The following is an 18,227-nucleotide window of genomic DNA, read 5'->3' on the forward strand; positions in this document are numbered from 1 at the left end:
TAGCTAGCCTTCAGCAAGCTTCTAAAATCTTCTAATACATACTACTTTGATTTCTTCTGCTCAATATTTGTTGCCGAGAGAAAGACGTTCCTCGGAATTTGACACAACTGGCTTGTGTCCCTCCTAGCAACGTCTCTCTCATTGTCTGTTTACATCGGCAATGTTAATTATCATAATGGTCTCTTCTGTAAACTCTTGTAGGGTAATTGCATTCATACTATGTTTATTTGAATCAAGATGCCCTAAATTATGTTTGAGATTATAGACTTTGACCATTTGCATGATATTATAAAATTTCTAGACCAACTTGGCCTAGCCTTAATCATTGTCCTAGTTTTTAATGCCTTCAGCACCTATGTATCCTTGCTGTATTTAATCACCTTTTGTTATAGATTCTAAGGTCTTAGAATGACAACAATAAAGGAGCCAATGGCCTTCGGCCATTGGTGCTAGTTTGAGCATCGCCTCAACGCAAGGAAAAAAAATCAAATAAATTACCTAAATCAAACAATCAAAAATAATACTTACCACAAAAAATAATATTAAAATATATATAAAACAATTTAAATATTATTAAATTTAAACTTACCTAATATCATAAAACACACCTAAAAATCATGAACCTAAATCATAAAAAGATTTTATAAAGAAATACTATATATTATACTTACCTCTAATCTAAACTCTAACCTAAAGCACTAACCATAGAACACATAGATGGAACCGGAATATTGTAGCAGGAGAGACGGTCACACTTGCTCTCTTGCTACTCTTCGATCCCGGTATTTTAATTGACTCTCCGAGAGAGAGGAAAGTTTAGCGGGTCTGACGTGTGAGTCAGTCGTTGCTGAGCGTTGAGGAGTGTAAGACAAATATCGAGGAAACATTAATTATATCTAATAAATAATAACCATAATAAATAATAATAAAAACAATTAAGAGATAAATAAACTATTATTAATCTAAAGAAACTAAAACCCGAATCTCCTAAATATTCTGGCATTGGTTAAATTATCTACCGCCCACAATATCAGAAGTGGTGAACTTTAACGCAATGGACATCAACATTGAGGCTCACAATTTGCCAACTTTAAAGAAGTGGTTGGAGCTATTGGACTTGCCTACAACAGGGTCAAAGGCCGAGCTTGTGGCGCGCTTAAACGATGTTCCAGTGGATCGACGAGGAGCTTGTTCCATATCTATTGGAACTGAGACTGTCGAGGAAAATACAGAAGACGAAAGTAACCGTCAACTGTCAGAAACCACAAATGAGAAAGAGGGAGACAACAACACTGATGTCTTGCTAAAAAAATTGTGCGATTTACTGCGTCCACAATTGTTCGACATAGTGGCGCCTCAACGCCAGACAGAAAACGAAACGCACGATTCAGTGCCGACGAGCAACGACAGCGACAGCGAAAACGAGATGGCAGCAGAACCGATTGGCGCGCAAAACCAGCGTCATGAACCAGTATTGGTAAATCAACGCTCGGAGGAGGTGTTGGAAAGCGGTTTTTCGTCGGCTGCAAAATTCCAATTAGCAAAAGAAGCGTTGTTGGAATTTAACGGGAACTCGTGTGGAAAGAAATGGGTCACGCAGCTGACAAACATAAGCGGTGTATATGGAATCAAAGGTGTACAAATGCACATGCTTCTAGTCTCCAAGCTTAAAGGACGGGCTCATGAGTGGTTACATGCCAATAGTACGCGCATTTTGGAACCCGTGGGCAACATCTGTGAGCAGCTCGTCGAGTCGTTCGGGAAAACTGTGTCTCAAGCAGATGCCAGGCGCTTATTCGAGTCTCGAATTTGGAGCGCCAATGAGAGTTTCGTCAGTTACATCGATGAGAAGGCCAGGCTGTCAGATGCTATCTGCATCAGCGAAGAGGAGCGAGTAGACAAAGCCATTGAAGGGATTCCTGTGGAGGGACTCCGCATTCAAGCGCAGATTCAAGGATTCAAATGCATTGCAGAATTACGCCGTGCATTTTCAGGCATTCAGTTACCGGTACAGCGAGCAGCAAGAGAAACTACAAAGGTGGCCGCTACGGGCAGACGTTCCAAAGAAGGTTTCCGTTGCTACAACTGCAACTCGAAGGGCCACATGAGCAAGGACTGTAAGAAACCCGACAGAGTGCCAGGGTCCTGTTTCGGATGCGGTGCCTTGGATCATTGGGTGGCTAAGTGTCCACTTAATAAGGAGAAGCTGGCTAAAGGATGCGACGACGTAAGATTTGTTAAGATATATTTTAAAACACCAACTAATCCTTACTTGATTACAGCATGCTTCATAGACTCAGGCAGTGATGTTTCACTTATTAAAATCTCATGTTTACCAGAAAAGATACATTTAATTTCACTTAATCATAAATATTATGGATTAAATAAGAGTCCACTTTTGTCATATGGAAAAGTCAAATGTTTTGTTTTCAAAAATTCAATAAAAGTATTCTTTCATTTAATAGTAGTCGATAATGAGTCTATGAGCCATGAAGTAATTTTGGGAAGAGATTTTATGAAAGCTTGTAATATTAAGTTAGACTTAAATGCCTTGAAAATGGTTACGATTGAAAGGAAAGAAGGCGAAAATGAACTTGGAGAGCGGTCGGAGTTTGAGTCCTTGTCATTGCAGACATGCCATACAGATTTGCAAATAGCTAGAAATGTAAATGTTGTGAGAACAGTTGATGAAATAGTTAAAACAAAAAATTGTAAGAATAGAATAGTCACGAAAGAATGTAACCCCAAAGGGGAAGACGAGGAAATTGTTAGTGAAATAGTTAAGAGGGATGATAGCGAGATTGTTAGCGAAATGGTGAATGAAATTGATAGCAAGATTGTTAGTGAAACAGAGAATGGAGATAGAAGCAAAATGGTTACGAAAAGTAGGAATGAAGCTGTTATTGAGTTGGTCAGTGAAAAATTTAGATCTGATAGAAAATGTGAAGAGAGAAAAGAAACTGCTGATGTCCAGTCTCTAAGCGAAGTAGAATTTGAATTATTAAATATCGAGTGTTTCAACACTGGAGTTGATTGCAAAATAGGTGAAAGATTAGATTTTAAAATCCGGGAAAGGTTTGAGCAATTGTTTGAGAGATCATATTTGGTAGCACAAAGGCCTGAATTGCCTGATGTAAAATGTGAAATGAAGCTCAACGTGGAAGGGTCGAAGGCATTCAGTTGTGCGCCTAGAAGATTGTCATATTCTGAGAAAGGGAAATTGCAGGCGATGTTAGACGGGTACTTGGAGGAGTATGCATCACCCATTGTGTTAGTGCCTAAAAAAGCTGGCGAGCTAAGGTTGTGCATTGACTTTAGAAGATTGAACAAAGTTTTGGTTAAAGATAACTACCCTATACCTCTGATAGACGATTTATTAGACAAGCTTGGCGACAAACGATTTTTTCTAAATTGGATCTAAAAGATGGCTATTTTCACGTGTTCATGGAGGAAAACTCAGTTAAATATACATCTTTCGTCACTCCGTTAGGCCAGTTTGAGTTCCTCAGGATGCCAATGGGTCTGAAAAACTCCTCATCAGTGTTTCAAAGATTTGTTAACAAAATTTTTACAGATATGATTAGAGATAATAAAGTAATAGTGTATCAAGACGATATCATGGTGGCCAGTAGAACTGCCGAAGAGCACCTGGATATACTGAAAGAAGTTTTTAGAAGGATAATCAGAAACAAGCTGGAATTGCGTATAGATAAGTGTGAGTTTTTTCAGTCCAGCATTAGATACTTGGGATTTATCATATCGGAGGAGGGAATTAGAGCCGATGACAAGGGCCTAGAGGCGGTTAAGAACTTTCCCATACCAACAAATGTTCACACAGTAAGAAGTTTCTTGGGATTGGCTTCTTATTTTCGTCGTTTTATTAGAAATTTTTCGTTAATTGCAAAACCACTCTATGACCTATTGAAGAAAGATAGGGTGTTTAAATTTGGAAAGGAAGAGCTAGATTGTTTTTCGTTGCTCAAAGATAAATTAGTAGAATCGCCGGTGTTGGCAATATATAACCACAAGGACGAAGTAGAGCTGCATTGTGATGCGAGCGCGTTAGGCTTTGGGGCAATGTTAATGCAAAGGAAAGAAGACAAAAAACTGCACCCTGTTTTTTATTACTCAAAACGGACGTCTGATGTAGAATCAAAGTACCACAGTTTCGAATTAGAGACCTTGGCAATAGTATATGCAGTCCGCAGGTTCAGAGTGTATTTACAGGGAAGATATTTTAAAGTACTTACAGATTGTAATTCACTGACTCTCACTCTCAATCGAATTGAATTAAACCCAAGAATTGCGAGATGGGCTCTTGAGCTACAGAATTATGATTATGAAGTAGTGCACAGGGCAGGTAAACAGATGCAACATGTAGATGCGCTTAGTAGATGTACGAACATACTTGTTGTAGATACAAATAGTTTTGAAGACAATCTTGTTATATGCCAGAACAGGGACGAGAAGTTGCAGACAATAAAAAGAAAGTTGGAATTTTCTGAGGATAAATTATTTGAAATGAGAAACGGAATAATTTACAGGAAAACCAATGACGGGAGGTTGTTGTTTTGTGTACCGAGTGAAATGGAAGAGTCAATCCTTTTCAAGTATCATAACGAACTAGGTCATATCGGCAGAGATAAAGTAATGGATGCCATTTCGAAAGCGTATTGGTTTCCTAACATTAAGGAGAAAGTTGTGAAACACATTAGCAATTGCTTAAAGTGTGTTGCGTATTCTCCAAAGTCTGGAAAAGAGGAAGGAATGTTGCACAGTATTCCTAAAGGGAATCGGCCCTTTGAGCTAATTCACATTGATCATTGTGGTCCTATAGCATCAGGCAGAAGCAAAAAGCACTTGTTTGTTATTATTGATGGTTTTACGAAATTCGTCAGACTATATCCAACAAAGACGACGAATACTAAAGAAGCGGTGCTAGCTCTTAAAGACTATTTTAGGGCCTACAGTCGACCCTTTGCCATAGTATCGGATAGAGGAAGCAGTTTCACCTCATCAGAGTTCGAGATGTTTGTAACTCAGAATAACGTTAAGCACATTAAGATTGCCACAGGTTCCCCTCAAGCTAATGGCCAAATTGAGAGGGTAAATCGTACACTGGGACCTATGCTTGCTAAATTATCGGAACCAGAGAAGGGTATATATTGGGATTTGATAGTTGAGAATGTTGAACATTGTTTAAATAACACACTTCATAGGAGCATTAAGCAGTTGCCGAGCAAAATGCTCTTTGGAGTAGAGCAAAAAGGCAAAGTCGCAGATGAGTTAAGAGAAGCACTAGAGCAGTTAGGAATAGTGAATGATCAAAAAAATTTGGATACAATCAGAAAGGATGGGAAAATACATCAGAAGCAAAGCCAAAAGTACAATGAACAGCAGTATAATAGCAAAAGGGTAGCACCCACAGGATACAAGGCAGGGGATTATATTATGGTGAAGAATTTCGATTCAACTATAGGAGCGTCGAAAAAGCTCATTCCAAAACACAAAGGGCCTTATGTGATAGACAAGGTTCTCAAAAATGACCGATTTTTAATTAAGGATGTGGAAGGTTTTCAGCTCAGTCGTAACCCTTATCAAGGTGTTTGGAGTAGCCACAATATAAAACATTGGATAGGTAAAAGAAAAAGTGACTAAAAGTTATGAATTAAGCAAATGAAAATAATGAAAACTGTAATAAACTTTTATGTAATGTACCTTAACTAATTTGTAGTTATAAGATTTCAACTTATTGTAACGTTAGTTATGTAAGGATCAGGAGATCTTACGGTCAGGACGGCCGAGTTGTAGCAGGAGAGACGGTCACACTTGCTCTCTTGCTACTCTTCGATCCCGGTATTTTAATTGACTCTCCGAGAGAGAGGAAAGTTTAGCGGGTCTGACGTGTGAGTCAGTCGTTGCTGAGCGTTGAGGAGTGTAAGACAAATATCGAGGAAACATTAATTATATCTAATAAATAATAACCATAATAAATAATAATAAAAACAATTAAGAGATAAATAAACTATTATTAATCTAAAGATACTAAAACCCGAATCTCCTAAATATTCTGGCATTGGTTAAATTATCTACCGCCCACAATATATACGAAGCAGATTGCAATATTTCTTGATATTCTTTCCACAGGGGCATATCCTATACGCATTGTCGCTGTTTTGTCGAAAATTAAAAATTTTGGTCGAGCGAGCTATTGAAATGCGATGTTGTACAACTTCACGTCACACACACACTACGAAGCCTGAGCATGTACCGACGAGTGTACACATACATAGACAGAACGAAATGACAAGCGACATAGGCCTGCCTTCGTCGTTCAGTAGTCTGTGCTACACTAAATTATTTTCGTAGCTGCTTGGCCCTCTCCCCATTTTACGCTCTCATTGAGAGTACGAACGTTCGGGTTTTCCCGAAGTTCTCTGGGGTTCCATGACTAGGCTAGCGTTTGCAATCAAAAAATCATGAGGTTGTCCCATCTATGTGTTCTATGGTTAGTGCCTAAAGCATAAAAAACGAAACCAATAATACTTACCTCAATTGCCATACCTAAATCTAAATCAAAGCTAAAATAAACCTAATACTTACCATTAATATATCTATTTCACTAATAACTCTAAATATACTTACCTCTTATACCACTTAAGCTGAAATTTTTATCTATGTCTAGTTCATAAGAAATTATATGTTATCAAATTTTACAGGGCATCATGTCGCCCATATAGTTTTAAGTAGGGAAAAATTGTGAAGATCTCAGTTGAGATATAAACAATAAAGTGGCCAGCAACTCAGTTGCTTGGCTATGGGCATACGCTTCGGCTGCCAAACAGAAAAATGCAATCTCTGTCAGCAAAACCGAAACGAACAACCTCATACAACTACACATCATTAGGAATCTGCCAGACAACCTTGGTCACGCCTTCATATAGATTTCGCTGGCCCCATTAATGGGAATACGTTTTTACTAGTCGTGGATTCATTTTCGAAATGGCTTGAAGTCTCTGTTGTGAAATCTACATCATCTGCTGCTGCTATTAAATTCTTGAGACTGCTTTTTGCAACGCATGGATTACCGGACGAAATAGTATCAGATAATGGCACTGCATTCACGTCTGAAGAATTCAGGATCTTTATGAAAAACAACGTGATTCGACACATTCGGTCGGCTCCATTTCATCCTGCCACAAATGGGCAAGCCGAGCGCATGGTACAAAGTACCAAGAATTACCTGAAAAAGTTTGATAGAAATCTTAACATAGATCTCGCACTGGCGCGGTATCTATTTAGCCAACATACTACCCCTCACTCCACGACAAATCGTACCCCTGCAGAACTACTATGTAATCGAGAGCTTAAGTCATATTTCGACAAAATTCAACCCAAGGAAATAACATACGGAAAGGTCTGCGACCTAAGTAATGATAAGCAGTTTTCTGTTGGTGCTCCAGTTTGGGTCCGTAACTACGCCCCCGGTCCAATGTGGATAGAAGGCGAAATTCTGGACCAGACAGGCCCCATTTCATACAACGTTCGTTTACATGATCGCCGCATTATTAAACGTCACTTCGACCAACTTCGCCATCGGGTTCCGCCTGTCGAAAGTACTCAAGACACGGAATCATTCGAACTACCTGCTGAGGATGCAGTCTCGATATCTGATGATATACCCGACTGTCCTGAATTGTCTGAACCGGCACCATTGTCCCCAGCTCCAGTGACTCCTCGCAGATCGAGTCAGAAAAGACAACCCCCGGAATTCTTTAACCCATCTGGGTGTTAAGGAGTGTTATGTATGTATATGACCCATCTCTAAGAAGCTGTTATCGTCGCACTGTTAAAAAGGTCTGTTAACAGCTGCACTTCTCAGTCGTTCTACTAATTGCAACTACAAGGGACTACTACTACAACTACGAGGGATTTCTACTACTGCAACTACTACTACACCTACGAGGGATTACTACTACAACTACGAGGGATTTCTACTTCTGCAACTACTACTACAGCTACGAGGGATTACTACTACAACCACGAGGGATTGCTACTACTAGAGCTACGAGGGATTCTACTACTGGACTTCTACTTCTACTACTATAACTACAACTACTACATATCCCAGAATTCTACTGTACAATTATCCATTAATAAACCATATATATGTAAGTTTGCACAAACGCAAAATCCAATATTTTTATAGCTGTGAAAAACCCCTCGCTATATCCCAATGTATCCGCCTGAGGACAGGCTTTTTTTTAGTATGGGGGAGTCATATATCCAACGTCAACACCCAATAACTTCTAAATTTTTCGCACCATAAAATTTATAACTTTAAAGTAAACATCCGTTTTTATACCCTTGCAGAGGGTATTATAAAATTGGTCAAATGATTGTAACGCACAGAAGGAGACGTTTCCGACCCCATAAAGTATATATATTCTTGATCAGCATGAAAAGCTGAGTTGATATAGCCATGTCCGTCTGTCCGTCCGTCTGTGCGTATGCGTTTTACTCAGCCGTCTTGAGAGGTATCGGGCTGAAATTCGGGGTTTTTTATTACCCGGGAAAAATAAAGTATGAAAACCATCAGGATCGGAACACTATATCATATAGCTCTAGAAGACCTAGGAGAAACATTTTCATAAAAATTGGAGTATGCTATGAAAATTACATATGTGATAATATTGCATATAAAACCTCAGATCCCAAAATTTGAATGTGATCGGGTAAATATAACACAAGTTACAGTCAATATAATAATCGGCTCTGCTCCCAGCTCTGCCGGCAGCGTTGCTTGCTGTCTACTACGTACTACGTCTTTCGTCATCAACATAGTACATGCTTACACATACAGACGCAACGATACATAAACTGTATGTGTATGCGTGCGTTGCTTTGCTTTGGGAATGAAGGAAGAAGAAGAACAAATTGTAAAATCGAGAGTAAAATGGTTTTCTTTGTAAATTGATGAATTCAGTTGCAGAAAACAAACATGTAAAATTATTATTACCAAGGGCTGCAAGGGTATATAAACTTCGGCATAGCCGATGTTAGCTTCTTTGATATTTTGTAAACACTTGAACACTTGCAATAACAATTGTCCCCCTAAAAATCAACGCGTTTGAGCGCTAACTTATAATTGAAACACTGTCCAATAGAATCCGTTTTATTCATAAACTATTGAACACTTGCAATAATAATTGACCCCCAAAAAATCAATAGCGTGAGTACGCTAATTCAATATTAAAATTCGGGCCAGTAAAATCCCATCAATATCGATCACGCCACTGAAGGGTTCACAAATTTTGCCTATAAATATTACTTTAAGACATTTTTGAACTTCATATATTCATGCAACGAATAAAGTCCCCGCTTTTGACTCAAACAAACAATATCTTTTTTTCCCTTTGGAAGATCAGTTATTTAATTATATATCACCGCGACGAGGGTCGTGTTCGTTTGTTAATCCGTCTGTTTGTTCGTCCGTCTCGATCGACGCGAACTCCTTCTAGACTGTAAGAGCTACAGAGATGAAATTTTACACGTAGGCTTCTGTATACTGCATGGTTTATATATGTAGTAAGGAAGCCGCAAGGTTTTATAAGTCTGTCACCTACATATATACCATGCTTCTCAGACAGACTTCAAACGACAATCATGTCATATATGATAGAGATAGGACAGAAACCATTCTCACAACAAATATATTCTTCACAAATTCAACCAGAGGGCCGGGGCTAACTTTGACCGCGTCAAAGTTTGTATACCCTTGCAAGTTTTTTGTGTAAAAGATCTAATGTTTGCAAAAAAACGGCTTAGGAAATAACGAAGATATTGATCAAAGTCACTGTTCACCACCGATTGTTCCTATGGGAGCTATATGATATAGCCGCCCTGTCTTAATCAAATTTGGCACAGCCATTAACAGTTATGCTAAACTGAGAAATATAAATTTTAATGGCAATTGCTTAAAAAGTAACGAAGTTATTGACCAAAGTCACTGTTTTCGACCGATCGGTCCTATGGGAGCTATATATGATATAGTCTCCCGATCTTGATCAAATTTGGCACAGTCGTTTGTTAGTTTAATAAATTCATAAATATTTAATTTTACGACAATAGCTCAAAAAATAACGAAGGTATTGAAAAAAGTCACTGTCAGTGACTTTGACGTTTGTATGACAGCTATATGATATAGTGATCTGATACGGCTGAATCCGAGGTATACAAACTGTGCAGTATATACAAACCTACATGCAAAATTTCAGCTCTTTAGCTCTTACGGTCTAGGAGGAGATCGTGTCGATCCAGACGGACGGACGGATGGACATGGCTATTTGAACTCGTCTCGTCGTGCTGATCAAGAATATATATACTTTCTATGCGTTGCACACTTCTGACCAAAATAAATATACCCTTTTTGCAATGGTATAAAAAGGAAAAAAGAAACGCTGGACAAGAATGAAATAATAAATCCTGCGAAGGTATTGATAATGAGGATTATGATGAAATATATGTAGGAACGACGAAATCAAATCTAATGAAGTTAGTCGTCTTGACGACTTCGGTATATCATCCACCAGGTGAACAAATATTTTAAATTTCTAACACCAAATGTATGTCTATTAAATTCGTTTTACATGTCTCACTCGCTCTCGCTCTCTCTCACAAAAACAAACGACCACTCTAGGTTCGCCTAGAGTTAGCCTACGGCAAATTCCGCCGTTATGGACCGCCTTCTAGTCCGATTTTAATAATATTTGTTAGATTGATATTATTAGGGCTAATTAGTGTGGTAAAATTGGTTTTGATAATACCAAAATTGAGACAGACTCAGTTTTTTCTAGATTATGAAGGCATACCAAACAAATCTTCCTATCAAATTTAGTGGTTTGAGCTTTGGGGGTTCAATTTTGGAGGACGGAAATGGGCGTGGCAAAATTTTGAAAGAACCATAATCTGTCCGTGTACTAAGCCATTCCGAACTTGGTGTCTATAGCTAGAAGGAGAAAATCAGTTTAATGTGATTCGCGGGGCGTGGAAAAAATTTGAAATATACTTGAAAACCGAAGGTATTACAGGAGTCTAAGTTCCAAATTTGGTGGCTCTAGCTCTTATAGTCTCAGAGATTTACGTGTTCATACGGACAGACGGACGGACGGATAGACGGACCGACGGGCATGTTTAGATCGACTCGGCTGTTGATCCTGATCAAGAATATATATACTTTATGGGGTCGGAAAAGCTTCCGTCTATTTTATATACATTTTGGCGACTTTAATAAACCATTTCACCCTATCGGTGAATGGTAAACCGGAGGGTCAGAGGCCATTAATAGCAATATAAAGCTGACCAATTTTAATTTTAATTTAAGTCGCGTCAAAAGTAACTAAGTTATTTATAATAGTCACTGTTTTCCACATTAACTACGGCCTAGCCCAAGTTAGCAAATTTGATATTTTCTGATTAATTTGCGATAATTTTTGAATATCTAGTACACATTGTGATTATTTTCAAGACTTCTATCATCATAGACGGCGTGCAGTTTTTACTGATTGAGAAGCCGGTCAAACAAATCTAGTATTTCAAAACACTTCTAAAAGTGTTACTGAAAATTTGATAGAAATTGAATCGATTCTGCCCAATGTTGTGTGAGAGTTTTTCATTACATTTTATCATTAAACATAGAGAAGGAAAAAAATTAGTTCCGTGTGCTTAAATAACTTTAATTTTAACGCATCCGATGGCGTTCTCCACACAAAAAGAGTTCTATTATGTGCCGTTCATGAATCAATCCTACGATTCTGAATGCCAAGAAGTTTGTGTAAAGCTAAAGAGCTACCATTCGACTGTAGATGACAGGTCTTGGGCAGCAGATGTACACAAGAAATCGCGATTTGTAGCAGATTTGATTGCTTGCAATACACCAATAGATGGTCGTCGAGTACAGGGTATTGACCACGGAGGCGTTTCTTCAATGGCTGGACCGACAAAAGGTATTAACAATCGACCCTCAGTAGAAACGGCGAAAAATAGAGGTGGAGAAGTTTTTTCTAGTAGTGGTAGCCAATCAAGCGGATATGGTAACGAAGCTGTTAGTCATGGTGCTCAATATAGTGATAGTCTGCTAGATGGTGACAGTCTAATAACTGCAGCTGATGCCACAATTATCGGTATGCATGAATTAATGGTAAAAAATAATATCCTTCCTCGCCAAATAATTAAGTCTGATGACAAAATTAAAACAAGCAAAAATAAAAATGACGATATCAAACGTATTTTATCCCAGCGGTGCGATCCAGAAAAGATCGAGGCTATTCAGAAAAAGATTAAAAAGTTAGCTGATGCTAAAAGTATCTCTCCTGCTGACGTCATAGATCTCAACGACTTGCAAAAGTTTATTGAAGACATGGTCAAAGCCCACGACATTCTCAAGGCAGAAAATGCCATACTAAGGCGACTTATTGAGAAACAATCCAAGCGTTGCACAATGGAATCTTTGATAATAGACCCAGAAAAAAACAATGACATTCCATTTCTCCAAAATAAGATAGATAGCCTCTCCAAGGAATTAAATATGCTACGTAAGGCAGAAGATAAGCAGCTTAAGTCTACCAAATTAGGCGCACACGTTGGGGACTATAATTTAGACAGTAATGCTGACACAGTATTTTCAAAGGACACAGGTCTAGATAACATTAATAAGATTATTGCAGAGCGAAACGCACTGCGTAAGAAAATTGAGGCATTATCTGATCTTGAAATTAAAGTAAACGAACTGCAGCAAAAGGCCAATTTGGCGGAAGGCGTCTCTGATGACCTATCTCGAAATTTAAATGAACAGGATCAGTATATAAATGATATGGAGAACGAGATTCAGGAAATGCAGAAATATTATGAATCTGAGGTAGACAAGTCTAAATGCAATGAGGCTTTTTTAAAAGTAAGTCGACGGTATAAAATTTTCCATCCAGCAATTTACTAACCGATCTCGCTATTAGTGTCGCTGTGATGACATGAGACAACAGCTAATGACGGCCAAGTGCGCGGCTCAGCGCGCTGAATGTCAGGTTATGGAGATTGATGTGTTGCGGGGAGAATTGCGTAAGCGAGACAATGCTTTAAATGCGTATGACTGCCAATACCAACAACTAATGGTAATTCAGCTTGTAAAAATTCTTTATTATTTTTAGACTTATACTTTACTTAAATTTATTTAGAGAAACAGGTTTTACCTTAATGTCATAACGTCTGATTCAAAAAAGAATAAAATTCACAGATTGTTTTTCTTCTTTTATTAGAATATTGTTTGCGACCTCAACAAGAAGTTTACGATTCGGCCGAGTAATTGTGTTGGTTCGTCTTTCGAGTGTCCAGATGTTGGCGACGATTTAGCAGTTTACACAGGGGCAACACTCGATCACATTATGAACGAACTATGTAATCAGGCAGATTGCTTTAAACAAATTAATCTAAGGAAGTCGCCAGGAGCACCCCATATAAGTTCACTAGATGACTGCTCGAGGGAATTGGATCGTCTTAAGGACATGATTTTTCAAAAGGATGGTCAGCTAGATAAGTTGATAGAAGATAACGAATGTCTTTGTCAGGATGCCGCTGACAACAACAACCGCTTAAGTGAATTGGATCGAAAGGTTCAGCAATTGGACGAGGATACGAAATTTATGGAGGATGGTATGCGGGAGAGTATAGGTCTTATTCAGGACATTGGGCATGTGGCTAAAGAAAACGATAGCCTCAAAGATCAGTTAAATAATTTTAAAGTCACGGAAGCAAATAAACTCTTGAAAAGTTATCAGGATCAACTCGAGGAATGCCAGTTAAAGATGCATATGTTGCAGGAAATTAATAAAAAACTCAGCGATGCTTTAGATAATATAGGCGGCGATCCTAAGTCAATACAGAAAGAATTTGATGAAAGAGAAAATCTGAGAAAAGTTGACGAAAAAAGACATAAACAATGGGGAAAGATACAAGACGAGGATCTTAGGTCACCGTATCTTCAGGACACTACAGAGATAAAAAAGGAAGTTGAACTTGGAAACAAATCGGAAGAAAGGCGTAGAGATGGACCCGGGGAAAACCGTAGACTCGAAAAAACGGAACAAGATGAAAGCAAAGAACAAAGCGGTGTAACGCCAAAGGACAATATTCGAGAAATGTCAGAAGAAGAGCGAGAATTAGGCTTAAAGCAAAAGGTTCGACCTGATACCAACGAAAAGCATGAGCCTAAACCAATTGCCAAACTTGATAATGTACCAGAAAAATTGGAAAAAGATACTACAGATATACCCAAAGAAACACAAAAAAATAGAAAAGAGCTTGACAATGAAAAATATCAGAATCAAGAAATGAATCGATATAAGGAAAAGGAAAAGCCTGAAGGCAAATCCGAAGCGAATAGAACAAATATGCCCGCAGTTAGGGGTAATGCAAAAGAAAGTGAAAACTCACAAGATAATTATGAAGAAAAAGAAAGGGTTGAGCCCAAACAAGAACATATGAATAAAATTGCGATCAATGAGCATGGGACTTTAGTCGTTCCTGTAGGGGAAAAACCAAAGATATCGGATGCTTCTAGAGAAACTAATGACAAGTATAATCTTGACGGAAGGTTAGAAAAAATTTCAAGAAAAACTGAAATTGAGTCTGACGATGAATTTAAAAAAGAAAAAAAGCGTATTTATGAAGGTGAAAAGGGGGAATACAAAAAAGGAGAATACAAAAGAGTTCCAATGCTACCTGGTAATACATCAAATTCCAAGTCTGTCCAGAATCAACAACTTAAAGGTTCAGAGATAAACGATCAGCAGTTAGTAGGTTCAGGGAAAAGGAATGTAAGACTAAAGGGGACTCATGAGGATGATATGCCTGGTGACGGTAACGCAGTTAGTTTACATTACGGAAGAGTTAGGGACCGAACCGGAGGACAAAGACGTCAGCAACATACGGCACGCGACCTAAAACAAAATACTTCCGAACAGTTTGACGAATTTGTAAAACATACCGTCCAGTCGTTGTCGGCCGGAGAAGTTGATGGAGTTGGCTTAGAAAAAGAGCTTCGTAAAATTCTAGACATGTTCATCGAGGAGTGCGGTTTTTGCTTCTGTAAGTGCAATATACCAAAAAGTCGTTTCTACGCCATTTGTCATAAGCTCTACCATCATGGGTTGCACACTCTGGACTTTAAGGAACTAGGCTACATGCATAAACGAATTTTTGCTGCTGCAGAAAATATTCTACCTGGATGTCTATTTAACACAATTATAAGGGATATTAACAGTGGTAAAAATATATCGCAACTAACACCTGTGGCTCTAACAATGTCAAATCAACAGTGCTGCAGTTGCAAGAGCACATTATGCTGTGATCCTAACGAGGAAAAACTTATGCTCAAAGGTAAGACTGTGTTTAGCCACAGCCGGTTTTGGTTTTCTTTTTATACTATTGATCTTCGTGAGCTAAGTCCGTCCAATTTGAAAACTATTGAAATGAAACTTTGTATTTAATCTATTTATTGCTATGGTATAGCGAAATAGAAAGGGTTAGAGTAGGGGTTTGACGTTTTAATCGGTTCGTTGGTGATTTTTATTGCAAATGTTTGTCTTTCCAGTTGTGCGCCTTGAGCAGGATATCGAAAACGCAAAATTTTGTCTTCAAAATTTAAAGAGTATCCCATCAAATCTGTCCATTTCAAATTATAATATTGGACCAGGTGATTGCACTACTGAGTAAGTCCGCAGATATAAGAACGTAAAAATAAAAAATGAAAAATGTTACCTCATATAGAGACACTACCCCCATTCGAAATACCCATCGACACTCCAAGCAAATAAGAGAACTCAAAGTAAGACGTAAAAGCCGACAAAATAATTTATTTATATTATAATTCTAATTATTTTAAACCCTGCACAATAGCAACGTTTTGTCATCCATCAGAACTCCTGTTAGTCTAATTTTTCTCTTGAACTTGCATATATTTTGGATATCACATACCTAAGTATTTCGTAGAAGCCGTTTGAACTCAACCACGAAAATTCTTTGTAAAATTAGCTGTTCTTTGATTTACAAATAAATGTGTTTTTTGAACATTTTTATTGTTTTGTAAATTGACTTTCATTACTCTACCAAAAGAAAAACAAGTTTAAAGTTTATTGATAAAATTTTATCAAACAACAGATTGTTGTTAGTTGTGCTTTTAGATAGCACAACTGAAATACACAAAAGTTGCCAGATGGTAAAATTAATATGGCCGATCAACACCTATTTGCAGTCCACCTTTTTACCCTGCAACTCAAATTGGAATCGGAGGAGCCTGGGAGCCTTATACCAATAAGTTCGTACCGAGAGTTCAAAATGCCATTAAGTCTTCTGTTCACAGGTCCACAAAGCGGTCTTTATTTGAGCTGAAGCTCGTCGAGAAAATAAGGAGCGGAACCGAAAGCGACATCGTACGGTTGCTTGAGAATGAAATGTTTCTTATCTTTGACTCGGAATCTCACGCTGGCAGTTGTATCGTCGCACAGTGGGGCCTTTTGGCATTTTATATTGCAAAAATCATAGCTTCTAAACCAATAGAGCGATTTAAAAAATACAAAAAAGCTTATGATGAATAATTCTACAAGCTGAATATTTGCCAAGTTTACTTGGTGTCCCTGGTGCTGTAATATTCAATGTCAAAGTCAGAAAATGTTTGCAAGCATGTTTGTCCTTTAAAAATTGTGCGAAACCCGGCTTTTCTCAATCACAAACGGAACTTTTCATTGTTTTTAACCTGTTGTAGTCCTGTTTTTTACATTCCTGTGCTTCTTCGGATAGTTGTTTTTTTTTGCGGATACAATTCAGTCAAAATTTACAATTTACTTTCAATTTATAACATTCATGATTTCAAGTTATTAAAGTGTCATATTATCATTTTGAAAAGTATTTCGTCATTCTGTGATCTATTAAATACTGGAGTTTTACTTCTATAGATACATCATACCTCGGCTATGATTTTATTTGGCGGTACTGTTTCCTTCTTAACGAATCCAATTTTTTTGTATCCGGGAAACACGTCGACTTTATGACTTTTTAAGGAGCTCCTTAAAATTTCGTATATCTCCTTCGTCAATCCCAGGTCCATAAATATGGAATATTTTATACCTTTATGCGGCCTTCCTCTTCTTCGGCTAGTTGTTATTACGTATTATATACTCCAAACATCATTTTTTTCACGAAGTGTGTCACATTTCTGCTGCTTGCAAACTACATATGTACGTACTAGACGTCTGCATAAGTGCATCCAAAAAGGCGAATGAATCATTCATTCTAAAAATGTGTACACCTTTTTTCTGTACAATTTTAAATGGGTGCAAGTGTATACTGTACAAATTTTTTCACTTTCATGTTGTACAGCAGTTAATGAGTACACTAAAATTACTGTACAGCACTTTTATTGTACACTATATTAGTGTACAGTTCACTTACTGTACAGTAAGTTAAGATTATTTGCTTAAAAAATAAAAAAAAATATATAAAAATAAATAAAAAATCAGAATGTCATATGCAAGAAAAAGAAGCAAGTTAGCCAATATAACTTGTATTATTACAAATTTATTTCAGAAAATAACTCATTATATAAAACTTCAACATTTTAGTGCAAGAACATAATCTTCATCGAAAGGAGCCAGAAGTTTTGCCAATGCGCTGACATCGCTTACATTCATATTTTGAATCCTACTTATTTCATTCTTCTCAATTCATATGTTGGGTATTTCCATCCAGTTAAACTCAATTGATTTGAATAGGTGGAATATCCTATTCCAACGTGTTTAAAAAGATATTTTGACCTTTTTTTTTAAAATACTTTACAAGTTTGCTGCAGCGATCCACTGTCTTCTCCAATTCTGGCACCACATCCACAGCTTTAACAATAACATTGTGCATCAAATGGTTCACACAGCTCAACGTGTTTAGTCCGCTAGACGCAGCCTTCATATTAGCGCCTCAATCGGTGACTATTATTGGTTCATCCATTTGCAAGTCGCACCATAATCCTCGTAAAATGTTTTCAATTTTGTTTTTAATTATGTCACAAAACAATTGGGTTATAAAATTTATATTCAATAACAAATAAAATTTTAAAAATCTTACCGGTACAGGATCATCCTTGCATTGATTTTACTGCAATCAGGCGGTTGTTAAGGGTTCCTTCT

The 18,227-nt window shown here is 37.6% G+C and overlaps 1 protein-coding gene and 1 long non-coding RNA gene across 2 annotated transcripts; both read left to right on the forward strand.

Moving 5' to 3' along the window:
* Positions 1-2,019: 2,019 nt before the first annotated feature.
* On the forward strand, positions 2,020-2,319 carry LOC124461888. The gene is made up of 2 exons (XR_006955294.1): positions 2,020-2,227; positions 2,283-2,319. It is a non-coding gene; the product is annotated as an uncharacterized LOC124461888 (long non-coding RNA).
* A 9,249-nt stretch (positions 2,320-11,568) lies between these two features.
* Positions 11,569-16,121, forward strand: LOC6649373 (myosin-9). Its single transcript, XM_002071897.4, has 6 exons — positions 11,569-12,952; positions 13,011-13,166; positions 13,311-15,429; positions 15,644-15,761; positions 15,820-15,877; positions 15,949-16,121. Exons 1-6 carry the CDS (start codon positions 11,753-11,755, stop codon positions 15,979-15,981), a joined length of 3,684 nt encoding a protein of 1,227 aa, XP_002071933.3. The 5' UTR covers positions 11,569-11,752; the 3' UTR covers positions 15,982-16,121.
* The last annotated feature ends 2,106 nt before the right edge of the window (positions 16,122-18,227 follow it).

This window comes from Drosophila willistoni, unplaced genomic scaffold (genome assembly GCF_018902025.1).
Source record: "Drosophila willistoni isolate 14030-0811.24 unplaced genomic scaffold, UCI_dwil_1.1 Seg712, whole genome shotgun sequence".
Classification (NCBI taxonomy): Eukaryota; Metazoa; Arthropoda; class Insecta; order Diptera; family Drosophilidae; genus Drosophila; species Drosophila willistoni.